The following is an 18,994-nucleotide window of genomic DNA, read 5'->3' on the forward strand; positions in this document are numbered from 1 at the left end:
TCTGCTAATGTTAAATTAACATACAACATGCTTGCATGCTCATGGTTATTCGCAGTGCTCAGCGGTCAGCGATTAGTGTTAGTTTACAGAAGCGCTGTTGCAACCCTGGTTATATTAAGCTAACATATTGGTTTGAGCACACACTTAACATAATTGCTCCTCCCTTACATGAGGTAGTTTATCAGCTGTACCAGTTTGAGAGCCATTGTGCATTGTTGAATCTTGACTTTCGGTTTTTAAAATACATAAATAAATACATATCCGAAACGATTACTTTATGTTCAACACCTGCCCCTAGTTAAGCCGTTGCATACAATTAAGGTATAATTTTTGCAGTAATTGTTGCTCTGTTCAAATAAAGAAACATTTTAATCTTCGTATGCTACTTCGCCGCAGTAAACAGTCGAATTCGCCGGGCGAATGTTATATTCCTGCTTCTCTACATTTGTAACAGCAGAGCTGCAGATTGTTAACATTGCATTAGCTAGTAGTTTCGTTTCTGCATTCGGCGAGGGTGGACGTGTTGCGGACAGCGCTTGATTTTTCCTGTGTTTCTTTTCGATTCGCGCGCATTTTGTGCCGGTCGCAAATTGCAATTGAATAATGCACTTTTAATACTGTTCGCGTGTGTATGTGAGTGTTTGACTTTGTTACTTGTGTATGCCAAAGGCGAGTGCATAACTAAAAAGAACAGCAACAGCATAAAAAATAAGAAAAACTGAAAAACTGCAAGCGTCACCATTGTCAGCTGCATTGTCGCTTTTTGTGATCAGTTCTCAATTTAATTGCATCCAATAATTGGCTTCAATTGAAAGTGCAAGTTAAAATGGCAGCAAGAGCAACAACGTCTTTGGCTTAATACAAAAAATCGTGAGAGAAGCTTGTGGGCTGCATCGCTATAAACAAAGGTTTGTAACTCCAGCTCAGAGCAAGGAAATCTTCGGGTAGTTTTTATGACTTGATAGAGCGGGATGCAGAACGCAACAGGGAAAGTGCGACAGAGAGAGGGACTGAGCGCAAATACGATACGATTTGAAGCTGACCAGTTTTGCACAGACTGTTTGTCGCGTCCCCTTTTGCGCCCTTCTGTGTTACCTGCTGCAACGAGCTACACACAGCGAGCAGCTACAGCAACAAAGATGATAAAAACAAAATACAAGTAAAAAATAACCCAAAACTGTAAATCGCCTTGTTCGCTTCCATTGAAATATTTGCTGATTCAGCAGCAGCAGCAGCAGCAGCAGCAGCAGCAGCAGCAGCAGCGGCGCAGATTTTGTTGTTGTTTTAATATTCTTGTTGTTTTACTTATTTTTTTTTGTTGCTGTCGCTTTTTGTCTCTTGTTTGTTGCTGTTTATTTGCACTTGGACATTTGAGGTCTATTGCTCTTCACGTATTTAGCTTATTTTTTTCTGCTCTTCATGGCGGCGTCGCCTGCACCTAGTTAGTTGCAGCTTTATACTCTGCAACATAGGCAGACGGCAGGGTATGTTAAGCATAGAGTGACGTGAACAATAGTGCTTGAACAGTGTTGGTTGCATTGGAAGACAATTTTATCTAGAGACAATTTCAATGCTTTCCTATTAATAACAACAGCCGTGTCCATTCATCTAAGGCATTTTCATTGTTTTTAAATATATGCACATATATACGATTACTTTCTACAGTCATGTTCATTCATCTGTAGGCATTAAATATTTATTTTTAAATATTTAACTACGAGCAACAGTCGTCTACATTCATCTAGACACATTTCATATATTATATCAGTATATATATCCATTATTTCTGATTATTCTCTACACTCATGGCCATATACCTAGATTCAATTCATTAAATATAACTTTTATATTTTTGCTCACAAGCGACATCAATATATATTATTTAGAAACATTTTCAGACATTACCCTTTTATTTCTATATATCCAATTGCGATCTACAGTCATGTTCATTTATCTAGTAACGTTTTTAATGCATATTGTTTTCATAATTTCTATCAACAGTTATGACTATTCATCTAAAGACATTGATTGTTTATATATAATCTATAATATAAAATATAATATATTGTTTATATATATTTCTCAATATGCACATATATATCTACAGTCATGTCTATTCATTTAGGCACATATTTAAAGCTATTTAAAATATATAGATTATCTGTATCCATCTGTCTCTCAGGTTCTATAGCCTTCCATAGCTAACTCTTTCTCCACTCTCTACGTACATATCACCTCCTCTGGCTCTACTCCACTGTTCAATTATATATATATATATATATAGGTCTTAATATTTTTTAGCTCAAGGTCTGAAATGTTAAGCTCCGATATTAAACTCTAATCAATCACGCTCCCTCATTATATTTGCACACAACAATTTATTTTATTGAACAAACAATTCGAATTGGCATAGCTCCTTATCGGACCTATTTCAGACCGTATGTTCGGAGTATTTCGTAATATTTTCTTGTTTCGACCTGCCTTCGGGCAATTAAGTAGACAAAAGTAAAACCAAAACCCGAAATTCAAGTGGAGACCGCAAAAAGATGCCTTTTCGCTTTTACAATGAATTTGCATAATTTTTGGTGGCAAAGAGCGAAAGAAAAAGAAGTTCAAAATGTTGGGTATGCCAGACTCTGCTTTGATTTATGGCATACAGCCGCAGATGGTATATAGTATTAGATAAGTTGTCGATCCATAAATAGACAATAAATTACGCCTATCTCTGGCTTGGCTTGCCTGATAATCGAAAGTAGTTTCAAGTGGCAATTGGTAAGTCGTCGCAGATAACTCTCTATATATATGCGACTTAAGGGTAAACATTTATAGACATGCATGTGCATATATTTACCTTTTATATATAAGTCTATGTATGTGCACGTTCGCAGGAAAAACGTGAACCTCAATGCTAATGAATCAGGTCTACAAAAAGCAATAGAAATAGGAAAACACTCAACAAGCTAATCAGCTGCGACGAGACTAAAGACTGCATGTGTGTGCACATACGTGGCATAGGCACATACATACGTATATATATACAAATATATATATCTAAAATTTTCTAAAATTCATATGTTATCTACAGCTGTTTGTCTGTTAGAATCGCAAGAGCTCGCATGAAGTCAGCTTAAGGCTGAGACAAATTGATGTCAATGCTGTATGGAAGTGTATAATATTTGATATATGACATATATATATATATATGTATATATATAATAGTCATGCATATATACGCACATATATCAATGTATATTAACTGCAGCTGTTTGCCTGTTTCAAATACCTCAGAGCTGATTGATGTCTGTTAAAGAGTATGCTACGTTCGTTGTCTTCACACTTAAGTTCCACTGTTTGCTGCTCTACTGGGTCGAACACATCTATATACACATGCACGTACAGAGTCGTGGATCTGTGACCTCGCTGGCTCTCATAATTGAATTCATCGCCCCACTGATCGCACGCCATTGGGATAAATCTCCATACGTTGTTGATGAATTATCAACGCTTTTAGTCGTCGGGCATGCGCTCGTGGCCTATGATCTATCGATCCAAGCGATGCCATTAATGGTAAGAGATGCAGGCAAACTGGGAAACTGAGAAAACTGAAGTTTTCTGAAGGCAACAGGCCATAAATTATGTGTGTGTCTGCCCCCTTCCCTCTTCCAACCAAATCAGATGCATTCGAGCATTAAGTTCTCTGGATAGCTATAAATACGATTTTTTGTTTTTCTTTTCTTGTATATCTTGATCGAAACGAATGGAGTTGTTGTGCCTCAGCATTCAAATCAATTAAAGTCGAGTTCGAACTTGGGTTTTATTTCTATTTGGTCTTCCTCTGGAAGGTGGAGGAGGAGGCGGCTGAGGCTGCTTTCATAGGCAGCTGTTCTCTAATTTCACTTGCTGAAAGTATTACACAATCCCAAGCAGAGAACGTTGACTCCATTGTCATATTGTGTCTATGTTTCTGGTCTATTTACTTGTTTACGCTTGGTTCAGCTGCTGCGGCAACTTTTGTTCAACTTTCATACCCTGTAAGCAGCCAAATTAAGTGAAGAGAGGTATGCGCTTAGCGTTTAAACTAAAATCATTAATCATATGAATAACGTTAAGAGTTGGGATTCTTGCAGAGAATCGTTTAGTATCGAATCAAGCGTGGGAATGGAGTTTGCATGCCCTGTATGTAAGTAAGTTTAAGGGTATATTGTTTTAGTTTGAGCTGACATCCGTATAGTTGTAAGTTGCCCAAAATCGATAAATATCGATTTTAGTGTAGATATAATAAATAGGGGAAGTTTGGGGAAGTTTGGCAAGATGCTGCTTTTGCTTAAATCAAAATCAATTAATTATGAATATGCAATAAATGTGTTGCCTTATATCGACAAATATCGAATTACGTGTCATATTAGGATAGAAATTTAGTCTGCATACCTGAAGCGGGATCTGCTGTTTTTACTTGAACTGAAGTTCTTAAAATAATCGATAAATATCGAAATAAGCTGTAATGAAGCGGGATATACGCTTTTGCTTGAATTAAAAAAATAAATTGCTTGAATAAATTAATCGATAATTATCGAATTAAGCTGATTAATAGATTGAACACATATATTTGTATATTTATTTATTTTTTAGCTACGTTACTTATTAGACTACCCTCGTTTTCATTCACATGCGACTGAATTTGTATTCAAAACTCTGCTCCATCTTTTATTTTCTGCCTAATTCGAAACTTATCGATTTTTGGCGACAAATTATTAAGCTATTAATATGTTCATTAGGTTGTTATATATACGTATATATATATATATATATATATATATATATATATATGTATATATATACAAATATATTTTTTTTTTTCTATTTTCACTTTTTTTCGCACTTTTTGTAGCCTTCCCCTCATCGACTTTCCAGCTGATTAGACAACATTTGCCTGCGTTCCAGTTGGATTTGTTTTAATTTTGTATGCAAATCTGCAGAAATTTCTGTTTTCATTTTGATTTCGAATTAATTTTTAACGTAAAACCAAACAACGTTTCAAATTGAGTTTTTAGTACGCTCATTTGATGTAGTTAATTTCTCAGAATATGAATAGAATTTTATAATTGTATATAAACAGAATTGTTAGCAAATTAGCTATAATTATGTTGTTGTTGTGGTTTTTTGTTACTTTTAATTAAGTAGAATTAAAGTGTGCAGGAGACGCCGTTGTTGCTGCTATAATTGTAATCGTAATTGTATATCAGCTATCGGCTGCGCCCACTTAATTGCTTTTATTTTTAATGAGAATTCATTTCAAACAGTTGGCTTAAGTTGGCAGTTGATGAGGCATTGGAGCTTACAGTTTGAGCAGCTCAGAAGCGCCAGCTGCCAAGGATATGTCTGCGGAATGTTTTCAGTATTATTTGCTGAGATTTGTTGGTGTGTTTCGTGTTTCGTGCTCTATTTGCAGTCAAAATGTTGACAACTCATTAGCTTCGCAGCTCAGCCAGAGTGGGGAGGAGAGGAAAAAGTAGACTGTGGCTGCAGCAGTAGCAGCATCCAGGGCTTGGTACAATGAACCTGGCAGGCCAGATTGTTGCCCTGTCTGAGTCGTGGCCAGAGTCTCGGCTACTTTGTGGCATGCTGCATGTTGCACGCTGCGCGTTGTCTGACAACTGCTCATAAATCTGCAGCTGGCCGAACGGCAAAGGCAAATCAAGTGCTCCAATCGCCGTTGCAGTAGAATGTTTCCTCTGTCTCCGCCTCCAGCTTCAACTCCAACTCCAACTCCAACTCAAAGCCAGCTCTTTGTGTCGGAGTTTGCATTGTCTCTCGCCTGTGTTATCATCATCGGGCATTTACTAGTTCAGCATTGTCGTCTCTGTCTCTGTTTCTGTTTGTGTCTGTGTCTGTGTCTTCAGTTCATTGCATCTTCTGCTCATTCAATTTTCCTTTGTCTTGTCTGCCACTCGAGCTAGTTGATATATTCAGGCTATGCAGCCTATGCCGGCTTCCTTGCTGCTTCCTTTTAGGGGCATGGCTGCCACTGCCTAGCCACAATCAGCGTTTCGCCTTCTGGGCGTCCTGACAGCCCGAGTGACACACAATAAATGTTTATTTGATCAATTGAGTTGCATTCTGCGAGGCCCAACCATGCCAGCCTGTGCTTTCAACTGTCTTCCTGTCACTCAATCAATTAGATAGAATTGGTGTTGCTGTTGCTTGTGATTAGATAGCAACTGACAACGCATCATCTGACAGGTGTTCTCTATAATCTGATAATGTGTCTACTGAAAAGAGCTAAACTGAGTGGAAAGCTTAGCATTTAGTTTGTCCTTACACACTCTGTCTTCCGACATATCTTATATGAGTATCCCTTTATAGATATTGGCTGGTCTGGGTAGCTCTTAGTCAGTCACTCCCGTTTAAATAGTATTCAAATGATCTAGCTGCTCATTATGTTGTCTTGATTGTCAGAGCTGCACAGGAAACACAAATTACCATGGGATGCAACCCATGCTGAGATTGTTGCCGCAAGCTAAATGCTCGTAATTGGCTTCGTCACGTTGCCACTTCCTTCGCGGACATGCCACACGCTTTGCAGCATCCTCTGCAAACATGTTCGCTCCTATGGTTAATCGATTATTAATGACTTTGGCGCAATTAAGTAACGAACAATGCACAACAAAAGCAAAAGCGTTGCACTCGAATCGCAGGCAACGACGGTCAGCAGGAGGCGTTGCAAGTAAAAGTTGCAAGCCGCAAGTGAGGCACACTGCATTTAAAAGAAGAGGAAGAAGTAGCAAAAATACCAAAATGAAAACATGCAAACACATGCCTTAAAATGTGAAAATGCGAATGACCTGAATACACAGACGTGACGCACGCACACAGAGGCAGAGCGAGACGCGACACACACATTGAAACTGAGAGTATGGGGCGCATGCGCAACGAGTTGCAAGCGAGCCAAAGTGACACACACACACACACACACACACACACACGGGCGCTGATCAACGAGGCGCATGCGCAACGCGCAGCAAGCAGCAAGCAAATGCCTTAAAAGGCAGCAACGCCGCCGACGATTTCCTTTTCTGTTCAGCTTTGTTGTTGCTGTTGTAGTCGCCGCAAAACTAGTTTTGTTTTTTCTTGAAATTTTATTTATTTCTGCTTTTGGGGACAACTTGAGCACCAGCCAGCTGCACCTGCACTCTTGGCTAGTTGTCCACACACACACACACACACACACCTGTGCTGTTTTATTTATGCAAAGTTTTCAATTGATTTGCTTGCTTCGTTTGTTATGCTTGACGTTTGTTTGTCTGGGTTCTCGCATTCGCTTCAGTGAAAAGCTTATGGAAACTCGTTTAGCTGACTTCGCCAGGTGGGCTGGCTGCATAGCTGCCGCCTCCTATTTCATCATCGTGTAGAATCGCACAGGTGTGTCTGCGTATGTGTGTAATTATATTTCAACATACGCGACAGAATTCATAAACAAGCTAGAAAGCTGTAGTCGGGAGTGCTCGACTAGGAGATACCCTGAGTCTTGTTCATACGGACAGATCAACTCGAGACCCTTCTAGAGACCCACTTTCAATTGCAGGTGCAGGGTATAAAAAGCGATTGAGCTTTCGTGCTCATTGCTATTGACAGAATAATCTTTGATATACATAGATTACATATATAGAAAAGTTCTACTGTAATCTTCAGACAATACGTGATTCAATACGTAGAAAAAGTCTCATTCTTAGCTTAACAAACGTTGAGTTTTGCTGACTTTTGCCGGATTTAATTAGATATTATTTTTAAGCTTTTCTCTCTTACTTTCTTTTTGTCTTTAATTTACGTGGCATATCAAGGTGTTTTTAATTATCACATGTTAATTATTTATTGCTATGGCCGCTTAATGATTAAAGCTCCTATTTTATTGCCACTCATGTCAGAGATACTTTGCTGTAACTGGTTTTGTTTTCCTTTTCTAATACATATTAACTGCGTCCAAGAAACCTGCTTGGCCAAGGCTAAAGCGTGTACAGCACAGCCAATAAAACGCATAGGAGAATTTCTCGCAACGGTCGGATACCAAGAATAACACACAATACGATCCAGATCCACAGAAAACTGCGATCTTGACCATATAAATTGCTGCTTCGCATACCATGCCAATTGCGCTAATAAATAGCCACCTGCTTCAGACCAACAGGTGTGCGTGTGTGTGACTCTGTGAGCCCTAGACAAACTCTTTTGAGAAGCTGCCGAACATAAAAGGCGCACACTCAACTCTATAAAAGGCAAATGTGTTGCCCAATCGCGTTTCCAAAAGCGTCTGATTATTTACCTGTCTGCCTTATATGGCCTATCAATTCTAATAGCCAAACACATCAATTTCTAGCTCCGCGTACCAAGAACTCCTTGAGAAGCGTTGCTTTAATCGAGCCTTTTATAAGCATCATAATTTTTTAATAGATTTATTTTTATAATTGTTTTAATCTCGCCCCCTCCAATTATCGTTGAGTGCTAATAAAGAGGGGAGAGTCTCTGGCAGATTATCTTGAAATGCTTTGGCGTTGATGTGGCTAAGTGGTGAAGGTCACAGAGTAGTAAGTGCTACAATAGGGGTTTACTGACTAGCAGTTTCCCTAGCTCTAGCAGACAGCCTAGCTCTAGCAGATTTCCTATTTTGGCAGAGCTTTGAAGATACCCTAGCTCTAGCCGTTACTCTAGCTCTAGCAGTTACCCTAGCTCTCGCAATTACCTTAGCTCCAGCAGTTATCCTAGCTCTAACAGACAGCCTAGCTCTAGCAGATATCCTATTTTGGCAGAGACTTGAAGATACCCTAGCTCTAGCCGTTACTCTAGCTCTAGCCGAAACACTAGCTCTAGCAGTTAGCCTAGCTATTGTTGATACCTTATCTCTAGCAGTTACCCTAGCTCTAGCAGATACCCTAGCTCCAGCAGTTGCCCTAGCTCCAGCAGTTATCTCTAGCAGTTGCCCTGGCTCTAGCAAATATCTTTAGCAGTTGCCCTGAGTCGTACTCTGCGCCGAACTTCGATTGCAAACAAAACACCAAAATGCGGACAGACAGGCAGAACATAGTCAGTCCTTCTGTAAGTCTACCTTCACTCAGCTGTTGATCTTTATTAAGCATATGTTTATGCGTTATGGGTTCTACCAATACTTCCGCTGTTCCCTTACACACATTTGATTAAGGCAGACCTTATGCCCTGCATTACTACTTCTAATAATAAGTTGTTGCCGCTCTTATAGTTTTCAATAGTTGCGCAATCTCAAAAAAGACTTTAGGGAAAGGTTCTTCATGCATGGGCAAAGTTGATCTGCCTTAGTTTTGTTACATTTGCTTTTAAGTATATTTAGTTAAATATTTGCTGTCTAATGTTAAAAGGTTAGCTCTTGAAGAGCTCGCCAAAGTAGTTGATAAGACGCTTTGGCATTAGTTTAGCAAGTTTAAAAGCTGCTTAAACTGATCTTCCAGATTGGCTGGCGGGGCATCCGTAGTTGTTGCCTCCGGCGTGGTTGGCGCCTCGGTGGTCGTCGTCGTGGTTGTGGTCGTTGTCGTTGTTGAGCTGCTGCTGGTGGTCGTGGGTATGGGCTTCGGCTTGATGCGACCGTCGAGACAGGCCTGCAAGTAATTGTAGTTGCTGGCCGTAGACTCGACGTAGGTGCGCTCGGCTTTGTGATTGCACTGCTCATGATTCAGATCGATTAGGCGATAGCGTTCCTGCAGCAATGTGGCCGACTCTGAAGCGTTGCCCGAAATGCCGTATGTCGAAATTGTATTGTTGGAGCCCTGTTGAAATTCATATTGAGACTTCACTTCACACCTGACATTTGGGGGCTTTTCTACTCACCGCTGCTGCATGGCAGTTAAAGGAGTCCAGCGTGCCTCTAACCTGGTTGCATTTCGTTAGAGCTCTGCAGACAGACTGGGCGGATTGTTCGATTTTCCTGCGAGTTGGCAGGAAGTCAGTGTCGATGCCGCGACGTGACTTCTGCGCCTGCTGCAGACATTCACTGTAGGCTCCACTGTACTGCTCCGCAATGAGATTCGATTCGCCAATGTAGCCAGCAAAGCAGGACACCGACGTCTTCGGATCGCGATGTGTCACCCGTGAGTTGAAGAACAGACGGGTTAGACCGTCCTGTGTGGGCATGCCCATGTAAGGCGGCAGTGGCCGCATCACAGCCTCGCTAGAGGCAACCAGCATTGCAGCCAGGAATACCAGAGGCTTAACCGATCCCAACGACATGTCTGCAGAGTCTAGAGTATGAGTTGCTTTTGGCGCACTGCGTCTATTTCGACTCGCTTTTATATGCAGACCGAATATGTCTGATAAGCTCATTATGTGATCTCCTTGGTTATCATCTTGCGAATTTTTATTTTAAATGAAACTAGATAAATAGACCTCCATCCGTTCGCTTGTTTATTTACAAACACGTCATTCATCAAATGGTGTGTGGAAACTACGTCTGAGCTGATGCCAGTTGATAAGCTAGTATTCTACATGGTCTATTTGAAGACTTCTAATAAAATACTAATTGCACTTTTGCTTTCGTTTATTACATTCATAACCAGCTGACGTTGCACGGCTGCAGCGCCTAGATGTGTTTGCTGAAAGATAAACTCAACTTGATATGATTTCCGTTGATTTGCTACACAAATATATATTAAGAGCTGTCTCACTCTACCAACACGTTGGCGCCCAATCTGGGCAAATATTGATAATGTGACTCAAATGATCTCATATAGATAATGTGATGCATGATGCATCAGCATCAGCAGCTGCAGCTGCCGCTTATCTAACCCATTTTTAAATAAGCTCTGCAGAATTCCCCTTTCAAGGGGCTTCCCTTTCTTCTTCTTTCAAGTTGTCTTGACTGCAGTTTGGGCATTACTTCCTTTGTCACTCGCCTGGCTTAGACATTGGCTGAGGACCTCCCAGTAATAAAACGCAGTTAAGATCTCTTACATACAAATTCGTTTTTAATATTGCGCTATTTACAGTATTAGTATTAGATACAACCCTTATAAGATCCCTGAACTTATTTTATTTTAGGTACTTTAGGTATAGGTACTTTCATAATGCCACATGAGACTCGAGCAATTCCTATTTGAATCGTGGCCTTAGAGCTATGTGCATGCCAGTTGTTGAGCGCAGTATGAAATTCATCATTGGCTTTATCTCGGGGCCTTTGGGCAGCAGCTCGTAATATTGTATCACCTTGCTGAGCAGCATCTTCATCTCGAGCATGGCAAATTTTTGGCCAATACAGTTCTTGGGGCCAGCACTGAAGGGCACATAGGCAAATGTGGCGGCTTGCCCCTTGATGCCTGCAACTTCTGCGTCGTCTAGGAAACGTTCGGGTTTGAAGCTGAGCGGGTCGGGAAAGTACTTCGGATCGCGATGCGCAAAGTAGAGCACCATGTAGATGCTGGTGTTTGCCGGTATGATCTGATCGCCAATCTTGAGATCCCTTCGCGTATATCTGCCGATCGCTGGCACTACTGGATAGAGTCGCATCGTCTCTTTGATGACGCACTCGAGATACTTGAGCTGCTGCAGCTGGGCCTGGTTGATGGCTGCCTTTGGATCGGGGCCGAGCACTCGCAGCAGCTCCTCATATATCTTCGCCTGAACAGCGGGATGTCGGGCAATGGAGTGCAGGGCATGGGCCACACCGCTGCTGGTAGTATCGTCGCCCTCGAACATAAATGTGTCCACCTCCTCGCGTATGTCGGCATCCGTGAGCGGGCTGCCCTGAATGTTAGCCTGCAGGAGTATATCGAGGAATGCCATCTGAGGCTTGCTGCCAATGTCCACGTCGCCCAGACCTAGATGTTAGGTGGAATGATGAGATGCTTGTTATTGCAATGGTCGGCTATTCAATTCAAGTGCTATCTCGACTTACTCAACGGTTGGTAGGTGCCGTCGGCCTTCGCTCGCTCCACCGCCTCGCGTCGCTCTCGAATGACCTTGTCGGTGAAGTCATGCATGATGCGAATATCGCTCACCAGTTTCCTATGTAACAATGGAGCCGTAACTCTAAAAAGCCACTCATAGCGCTGAGAGAACTTAAGCATGCGATCCGGCTGGATGTAAACGACGCTGAAAGTTTGCAAAATTATTACGCTGCAACTACGAGCTAGCGAAATGTATAGTAATTGCTGTGTAGACATACTCTATAAAAAATAGTTTAGCTATTACACTTTACCCTTTACGTGTTCGCAATTTCATTAGACCATCCTCACGAGACTTTGTCTACTGGAATTGCCTAAGCGACTTGCTTTTATAAAGCTATAAAATCTCAGCAATTCGAAGCTTTGTTAACTAACTAATGGGATTCTCCGTAACGTCTTATCAAATAAGAATGTTTAAGGGTTCTTCTTTTGGAAGGGGTTCCACCTACTCTTATGCCTTACCACATAAACTTAGAAGAGAAGCGTCTATTGGAACCCCTTTAGTTTATAGTTCCTCTTAGGCCTTACCACCTGGGGTTATCCTGTTATTTGGACCCCTTAACGTCCTCTCATACCTTACCACATGAAGTTATCTCCCTACTGCGAGCTCTTGCTAAACCTGCTCTTAGACCTTACCACATGGCGTTACCCAAGTTGCTTACCTCTTCAGCGCCTTTATATAGGGAAAATCAGGATCGCTTTGTGCATTTACCTGCACGCCCATGGCCGTCTCTATGCAAAATATATAATATTTACTTCCCGAACTATATAGAATTAATGATATACGCACCGGTAATGATATCGAGAGCTGTCAGCGATACGTATTTGAGCGTATCTACCAGCTGCTCTCCATCGGCCACTGGCTGCAGATTGTCTACCAAAATGGCCGCCTGTTTATCCATAATGCCCACGTAGTGCTCCAGTATTTTGAAATGGAAGACTGTGGAAAAGACCTTGCGCCTCGAGTGCCATTTCCTGCCCACACTCAGGAGCAGTCCGTCGCTGAGGAAGGGGCGCAGGAACTGGTACAGCTGACCCTTCTCCAGCAGCGTGGTGCTGCTCAGTATGGCCTCGAAGTGCTCCAGCTGCGTCGTGTACACCTGCGACTCGTTGAGTATCCACATGCGAAAGGTCTTGCCATATTTGTTGAAGCAGCCACCGACATAGTCGATAATATCTAAGCGAGAAAGCGAAAGTCAGCAAAAGCTGGGCTGCCAGGCGAACTAGAACTCACTGTCTGCACCCAGTTGCAGCGCTTGGAAGCCACAACCGACCAGAGGCAGCGAGAGGGGACCCGTAATGCCCGATCTGCTGAGTGTGGCATAGCTGTGGCGCTTGCGTACAAAGTCCCAGGCCAGCAGCAGGGTCAAAGCGCCAACTAACAAGGTCAGCCACATATTAATAAAAGCGCGCGCAGATTTGTTCAGTTACTGAAAGTTGCGATATAGAAACAGATTCGCTTTTATGTTGTAGTCGACGCGGCGTGCGCGACTTGACTGTGCTATCTGTCTAGGCGCTAGCCGGGCTAACCCTGCCTCAGTCCGAGTCCGAGTCGGAGTCAGCGGAGCGCAGTGTCAGCCTCACTTTTAGATGGAGATTCGCTTACCCCAAACTGGTTTTTAGTCGCTGTCGTTCTAAATATTTCAATGTTGCAACAGTATTACCCCTTTTGGCATAGCACGGGCGTATAAACTGCCTTCATTAACAGCTAGCAAGTGCGCGGATTATCAGACTGTTCGACAGCGAGCTGTATTCATGCATAACAATAAGTGTATAAGTGTACACTCGGCGAAATATTGTAGCATGTTCGTATTAATACTAATAATTAAAAGCCAATCTAATAAAATGTCATTGTTAAGCTGCGAACTTTGGCTGGCCACTGACTTTGCATCAACCGGAACAACATGTGCTCTCTTTTCTCGCAGTGTATCAAATCGTGACTTGAGCGGCGCTCAGTTTGAGTTGTTTGCATTGCGCAATGCGATTAAAAATATAGAAAAAAAAACGCTAGCAAAATAATTGAACCGTATTATCTGAGAATATAAATTATCAAGTGCTCTAGTGGGCAATGTCCAGCGGCGAAACACCCTGCACTGCACGCTAAGCTGTAATCTGTTGCACTCGCTTTCTTCTGCAAATTTGATGTCAACAGACACAAAGATAACAAAATGCTGCTGAAATTGCGTGTCAAGGAACAGAAACATTGCGAAGTGCCTACAAATATGTATCTCTATTAAAACGGGTTCTAAATTCTGCTGCAACAATTATTTGTTGCATCAATTAGATTTGTTATATGTGAATATACGAGTATCAGTGTGGAACCTAAAATACTCAGATTAGTAGAAACTCAGGCCACATGCTGCACACGCAACACAAACATATGAGTTAAAGGTTTTGTCAACCCGGCAGTGAAACATCAACAGCTGTGGCTCGAGCTACAGTTGAATGGACTGTGACGACGACGACAACCGTTGTTTTAGTTTTTGAAGTTGAGTTGAACTTGGCGCAGAGTTCATGCCAGTTAGATGTGGAGTAGGAGTAGTGGTAGGGGTAGGGACTTAGGGGCATACACTCGTGTACGCTCAATTAAGTCACGGCCAAGGCAAGACCGAGCGAGCGCGCCGGATATGTTTATTGCGTGGGCTGGGCCAGCGAATCAAACAAGTTATCAAAGTGTCTACCAGCCAGTTCTGTAACAGACAAAACGGTAAACGGGAGCGTCACATCAGAAAACCCGTCAACACAGTAAATTGTTGTTGACTCATGATTTTCCCATGAAGCGAATGTGAAACGAAACCAAAACCGGAAGATTTTGGTTTCGCACAGACTTTATGACAAACTTGTCGGCAATATCTCAAGAGCTGAAGCTAGACCAACAGAATCAGGGAGTGGCTAGCAATCAATAACAGCCGGCAGCTGTAGCTGGAGCTGAAGTGCAGCAGAAATTGCACGTGAGGCACGTCTGGAGCAACAACCCAACCAAGGCAACCGCAGAACATCCCCAAATATACATAGAATTTAAGAGCGAATGAAATATTTCCCTTTGTCGTCTGCTCGCAGTTTCCGACGTTTGCCAAAAATGCATTTTCATAGCTATTAGTCGAACAGTCTGCTGCTCTGGCCACTTGGTGCGTCATTTGCGTTAAACCCCCTTCTCACTCTCTGCGAGAGCTTCCGCTCTTCCTGTCCCCTCCATTCTCTGTCGAGCCAAACTTATCGCCAACAAACAAAGAATGGAGTTTGTTTGGTATTGGTTTTTGGTCTCCCCGGCAACCGGCAAACGATAGAAAAACATGTCTGGGCTTATTCTAAGTGGGGTTGGGGGGTGGTGATTTGAGGCATGGTGGGGCTAACATTAATGGGGGTGGCTGCGCTTGCATGCAGCACGTGCTGTCAGCTCTGCGCCTGTCCGCAACAATGCAAAACAGCTGTTCAAATGTTGCTGGGAGTCATGCTCGTGTTGCTAACATGTTGCTAATACTAGATGTTGCTAGGACATATATTCATCTTGGCAACATTCTTCTTAAGGCAAAAACAAGCCTCAGAATGTACCCAAATACATTACCAAATGTTGCTAAGATCATTAGTTAAATGTTGCTAAGGCTATTATTCATGTTGATAAAACCAAAACACCAAGCAAATGTTGCTAGCACTGATACTCATATTGCTAGAGTCGATAATCAAGATGTAAAAAACAAAAGTCGTCTTGCTCAGATGTCGAAGTTGTTTTGTCTAAGTTTAGCTGTTACTATAGATAGAATTTTTATAAAATATATACTTACATCATCAGCCGCCTTGAACTTGTTTTAAACACCTCAACCGTGCATAGAATTTAGTAAAAATTTGTCTGAAATTGTTAAAAATAATATTTAAAAAGCTAAAACGTGGGCAAAACGAAAAGCGAAAAATGCTGGGTAGCTGCGATTCAGAGTCAGCGAAGGTCAGTCTAATGAAAAGTTAAAAGCGCAAATGCTTGAACAAAAGCGACTGGTAAATTGAGCTCGAGGCAGGTCGGGGGACAGGTCGGAAGATGTAAAGATCGCGTTGACGTTGTAATTTTGCATAATGACTAACATCGCGGGAGCTGAGGGAGTCTCAGCTGTAGGCTCCACAAATGAAATGCCGCGTGGGAAAGCTCTGGGCCGCGATCTTTAACTCAAGTGCCTTTTGGGCAGCCCCAAAAGAGGTTGGCGATGACACTTGAACAGCTCGCAAAGTTTAGCAAATCTTTTGCAATTATGTTTCGGGGCTCGGCTTGCATAAGTTTCATTTTGCTTGAGTCTGAGATGTCTATGATTACATTTGAACAGCGCAGCGAAGCTGCAATGCGATCGCTTGGATTGCTAGTTTTGCGGTTTTGCTACTAGTGTAACCAATAAATCGTATAATAATTAGACAAGTGCGAACTTAGCTCGAGCCGTAACCCTGACGCGCTGCACTTCAGTCTCACCTTGCTGCAAACCGCGCCAACAACTGTTCAAGTTCGCATTGAAGATCTTTGAATTTGAGGAAGCCTTGCCTCCGTTACATTTTATTGGCCGATGTCGTGCTTAAGACTCGCCTGAATTGTTTATGCCGTGCTAAGCACAGTTCATAAAACAATTCACTTTGTTATATCATTGCGGAGTCAGCTGATCGCGTGCTGTACAAAAATGATAATTACGAATTATGAATCGCAAATTGTGCATAATTCAATTACAAAATACTTCGAACTCGCCCCGGCAGCAAGTGATGCAATTCATAACATTTAGCAGTTTAGCTGTCAGTTTTCGCTGTTTTTCACAGCTTCATTAGGTAACCGGAGCGAGCCAAGCTGAAAGGGAATTAAAACTTGTTTGTGGGCTGCCAGCTGGGCGGGTGTTCACCAGGCCGACCACACCTTGACCACTCAAACTAATTGAACGCTAAATTGTTTCAATATCAATTTGTGCATTTGGTGTGTAAACAAAGGAAGGCCTCGCCGCAAAAGGAGCTGCCCGGCAGACCTTCGCGTGTGCTGTGAACTTTGACCTATTACTCAATCACCTATCGAGCCATAAGTTATTTTGACTGCATGCAATTCAAGTATTATCTACGCTTTTACTTTGATTTACACTGCAAAAAAACGAGGTGCTAACTAGGCTAGATTTTCAAGTGTTCAAATCAATCAGGGCATAAGCTATGTCCTCAAAGATCATGATCAGTATATATATATACAGAGAGAGACTACACTGATATATCTATCAATATTTTTTAAGCTTGTGTCTTGTTTGCTTTCTTCGTGTTAAGTTGACTTTGAGACTCTTTGCTAAACGTTTGTTAGCTTCCACATAATTCAAATTACAAAAACTTTGATGTTCTGTCAACAGACTGACAAACTTGTTTGGTCATGGCTTCAGGTAGTTATCCTGCTCTTTTGCACCTGGTGAACTTGCAGCTCGCTGCTCAAATTTTGACCTGCTTCTCCCACTTTGAGTGTCTGTCAACAGGCTGTCAGAATTTCCAAATTAATGTGCAATTTAACTGTCGGGATTTTGTGTTTACCTGCAGGCACTAAACCAGCGTTAGCCACTAGCCAGGTGTTAAGCTTCGATGGTCGTTGCAAGCAACGTTCAATCGTCTGCAGGCATTTGCCACGTTCAGTTCGCACTCACTCACTCGCTCTGTGCAACGGTCTTAAGTGTTTCTCAGTGACTCTACAACTGTGCCGCAGTCTTATCTACCAGACTTTACCTTTATAAAGCTAATTTCTGAACTCAGTGTGAAGCTATCAAAGAAAACTGTAAGTTACAATCTTCTGACTCATGCTGAGCATCGACTCAAATCTTGGCTATTTGTTTGCTGAATGACTAAGGCCTAAAGGAAAATCTAACTGTACGAATTACAAGCCAATTGTGTTAGCTAATGACCATACGAATTGTACTTAATCTACTTATTTCATGTTGTTTTCGTATCAAATTAGTTTTAATTATAAAATGAGTAATGAGGCACTATTGTGATAGGACTGAAGGAAATGTTTCGTTAGAGTTATTTCACTAGTTTCGCTCTAGAAGAGATTGAAGCCAGTTAGGCTATATACTTAGAATATGTCAAGAGAGCCACGTCCATGAAGCATGTTTATTAAACTCATCGTATCAGGAGTTACTTATATCCTATCTTCCATAAAACTTAAGCCCAACTGCAGGTTGATCATGAGCAGATCGCAAAGTTAAAGCTATTCCTAAGCCTAGCTATAACAACGTATCTGACTAAAATGTCTTTCTGGCATTTATAAATTATGTGCCATGAGGAGAGAAAGTTTGCCTGGCAAATGTAGCGACGATTGCTTCCTGTGCTGTAGAATGTGCATTCGGGTTTTCGGAAAAAGCATTAAGAGTTATCAACTCTGGTTCGCTTGATCCTCATTAGTGGCACAGAAAATGCTGCATCACGAGTCTGTTATTAATGGAATGATTGGGGCGTATAGAAAAGGCAACGAAATCATCTAGCAAACTGAATGCCGATTGCTGCTGGCTGACTGCATTTGATGTGCGAGTATCTGTGAGATACGCTTCACACACACACACACACACACCCACAAGCACACACTCTTTAACAGTTTATCTTTGTGTTTATCTCTTTGCAGCAATCTCATTGCGAAAAGCAAAAGTTACTCGGGCATAGCCGGCCCCCAACTGCCGCCACTTAATGCAGGTGGGTTTGTGAAGTTGCGTCATGTAGATACCGATAAGCCGAACACATCAACGCAATCGCAGCCAGATAAGCAACAGGATACAGCTCTCAACACAGACGCCACTGCAGAAGATCAAGAAACTGAGGTGAGTTTACCTGGCACACTCCACATTGACGTCGCTTCCAATTCAATCGTTGTTTACTCTCAGATTATGGGTCCCGATCAGCGCAATATCGCCAAGACAGGCTCCATTGCCGATCGTTTGGCAGCGCTGCAGAAGAGCGGCGAGGACGACTGGAAGAAGCGCATCAGCAAGCGCGATGAGGTCGACGATATTTGTCGAGAGAATTTCGTCAATGTAAGTACAGAGTTTTGTGATTTACTT

At 42.0% G+C, this 18,994-nt stretch overlaps 3 protein-coding genes across 9 annotated transcripts in view; 1 reads left to right on the plus strand and 2 right to left on the minus strand.

The window, feature by feature from the left end:
• LOC111597740 (supervillin) overlaps positions 1–18,994 on the plus strand; it is a 113,082-nt gene that overhangs the window by 79,734 nt on the left and 14,354 nt on the right. For 5 of the 7 annotated variants that reach the window (XM_030225267.1, XM_030225269.1, XM_030225272.1 and 2 more), the window contains one exon: positions 18,562–18,967. In XM_030225267.1, the coding sequence (XP_030081127.1) occupies positions 18,562–18,967 (406 nt within the window). Of the gene's footprint in view, positions 1–835; positions 909–18,561; positions 18,968–18,994 lie in introns of those variants that run through there. The other 2 variants (XM_023312648.2, XM_030225268.1) reach the window with 2 other exon arrangements.
• LOC111597785 lies at positions 9,101–10,265 on the minus strand. Its single transcript, XM_023312658.2, has 2 exons — positions 9,850–10,265; positions 9,101–9,788 (listed from the first exon to the last, which is right to left on the minus strand). The coding sequence occupies exons 1-2, from the start codon at positions 10,246–10,248 to the stop codon at positions 9,432–9,434; spliced, it is 756 nt and encodes a 251-aa protein (XP_023168426.1). The 5' UTR covers positions 10,249–10,265; the 3' UTR covers positions 9,101–9,431.
• On the minus strand, positions 10,967–13,500 carry LOC111597786 (probable cytochrome P450 4d20). Its single transcript, XM_023312660.2, has 5 exons — positions 13,192–13,500; positions 12,748–13,134; positions 12,620–12,689; positions 11,909–12,105; positions 10,967–11,831 (listed from the first exon to the last, which is right to left on the minus strand). The coding sequence occupies exons 1-5, from the start codon at positions 13,352–13,354 to the stop codon at positions 11,107–11,109; spliced, it is 1,542 nt and encodes a 513-aa protein (XP_023168428.1). The 5' UTR covers positions 13,355–13,500; the 3' UTR covers positions 10,967–11,106.

The sequence above is a fragment of the Drosophila hydei genome, unplaced genomic scaffold (assembly GCF_003285905.1).
Source record: "Drosophila hydei strain 15085-1641.00,03,60 unplaced genomic scaffold, DhydRS2 tig00008128-arrow-arrow-pilon, whole genome shotgun sequence".
Lineage (NCBI taxonomy): Eukaryota > Metazoa > Arthropoda > Insecta > Diptera > Drosophilidae > Drosophila > Drosophila hydei.

Excerpts from the sequence above, each read along its gene's own strand:
- LOC111597785 (XM_023312658.2), bottom strand. The coding sequence starts at position 10,248 with ATGTCGTTGGGATCGGTTAAGCCTCTGGTATTCCTGGCTGCAATGCTG. Across the intron at positions 9,789-9,849 it reads TTAACTGCCATGCAGCAGCG|GGCTCCAACAATACAATTTC; the intron begins GTGAGTAGAAAA and ends GAATTTCAACAG.
- LOC111597786 (XM_023312660.2), bottom strand. The coding sequence starts at position 13,354 with ATGTGGCTGACCTTGTTAGTTGGCGCTTTGACCCTGCTGCTGGCCTGG. Across the intron at positions 13,135-13,191 it reads GCTGCAACTGGGTGCAGACA|ATATTATCGACTATGTCGGT; the intron begins GTGAGTTCTAGT and ends TTTCTCGCTTAG. Across the intron at positions 11,832-11,908 it reads CGGCACCTACCAACCGTTGA|GTCTGGGCGACGTGGACATT; the intron begins GTAAGTCGAGAT and ends CCTAACATCTAG.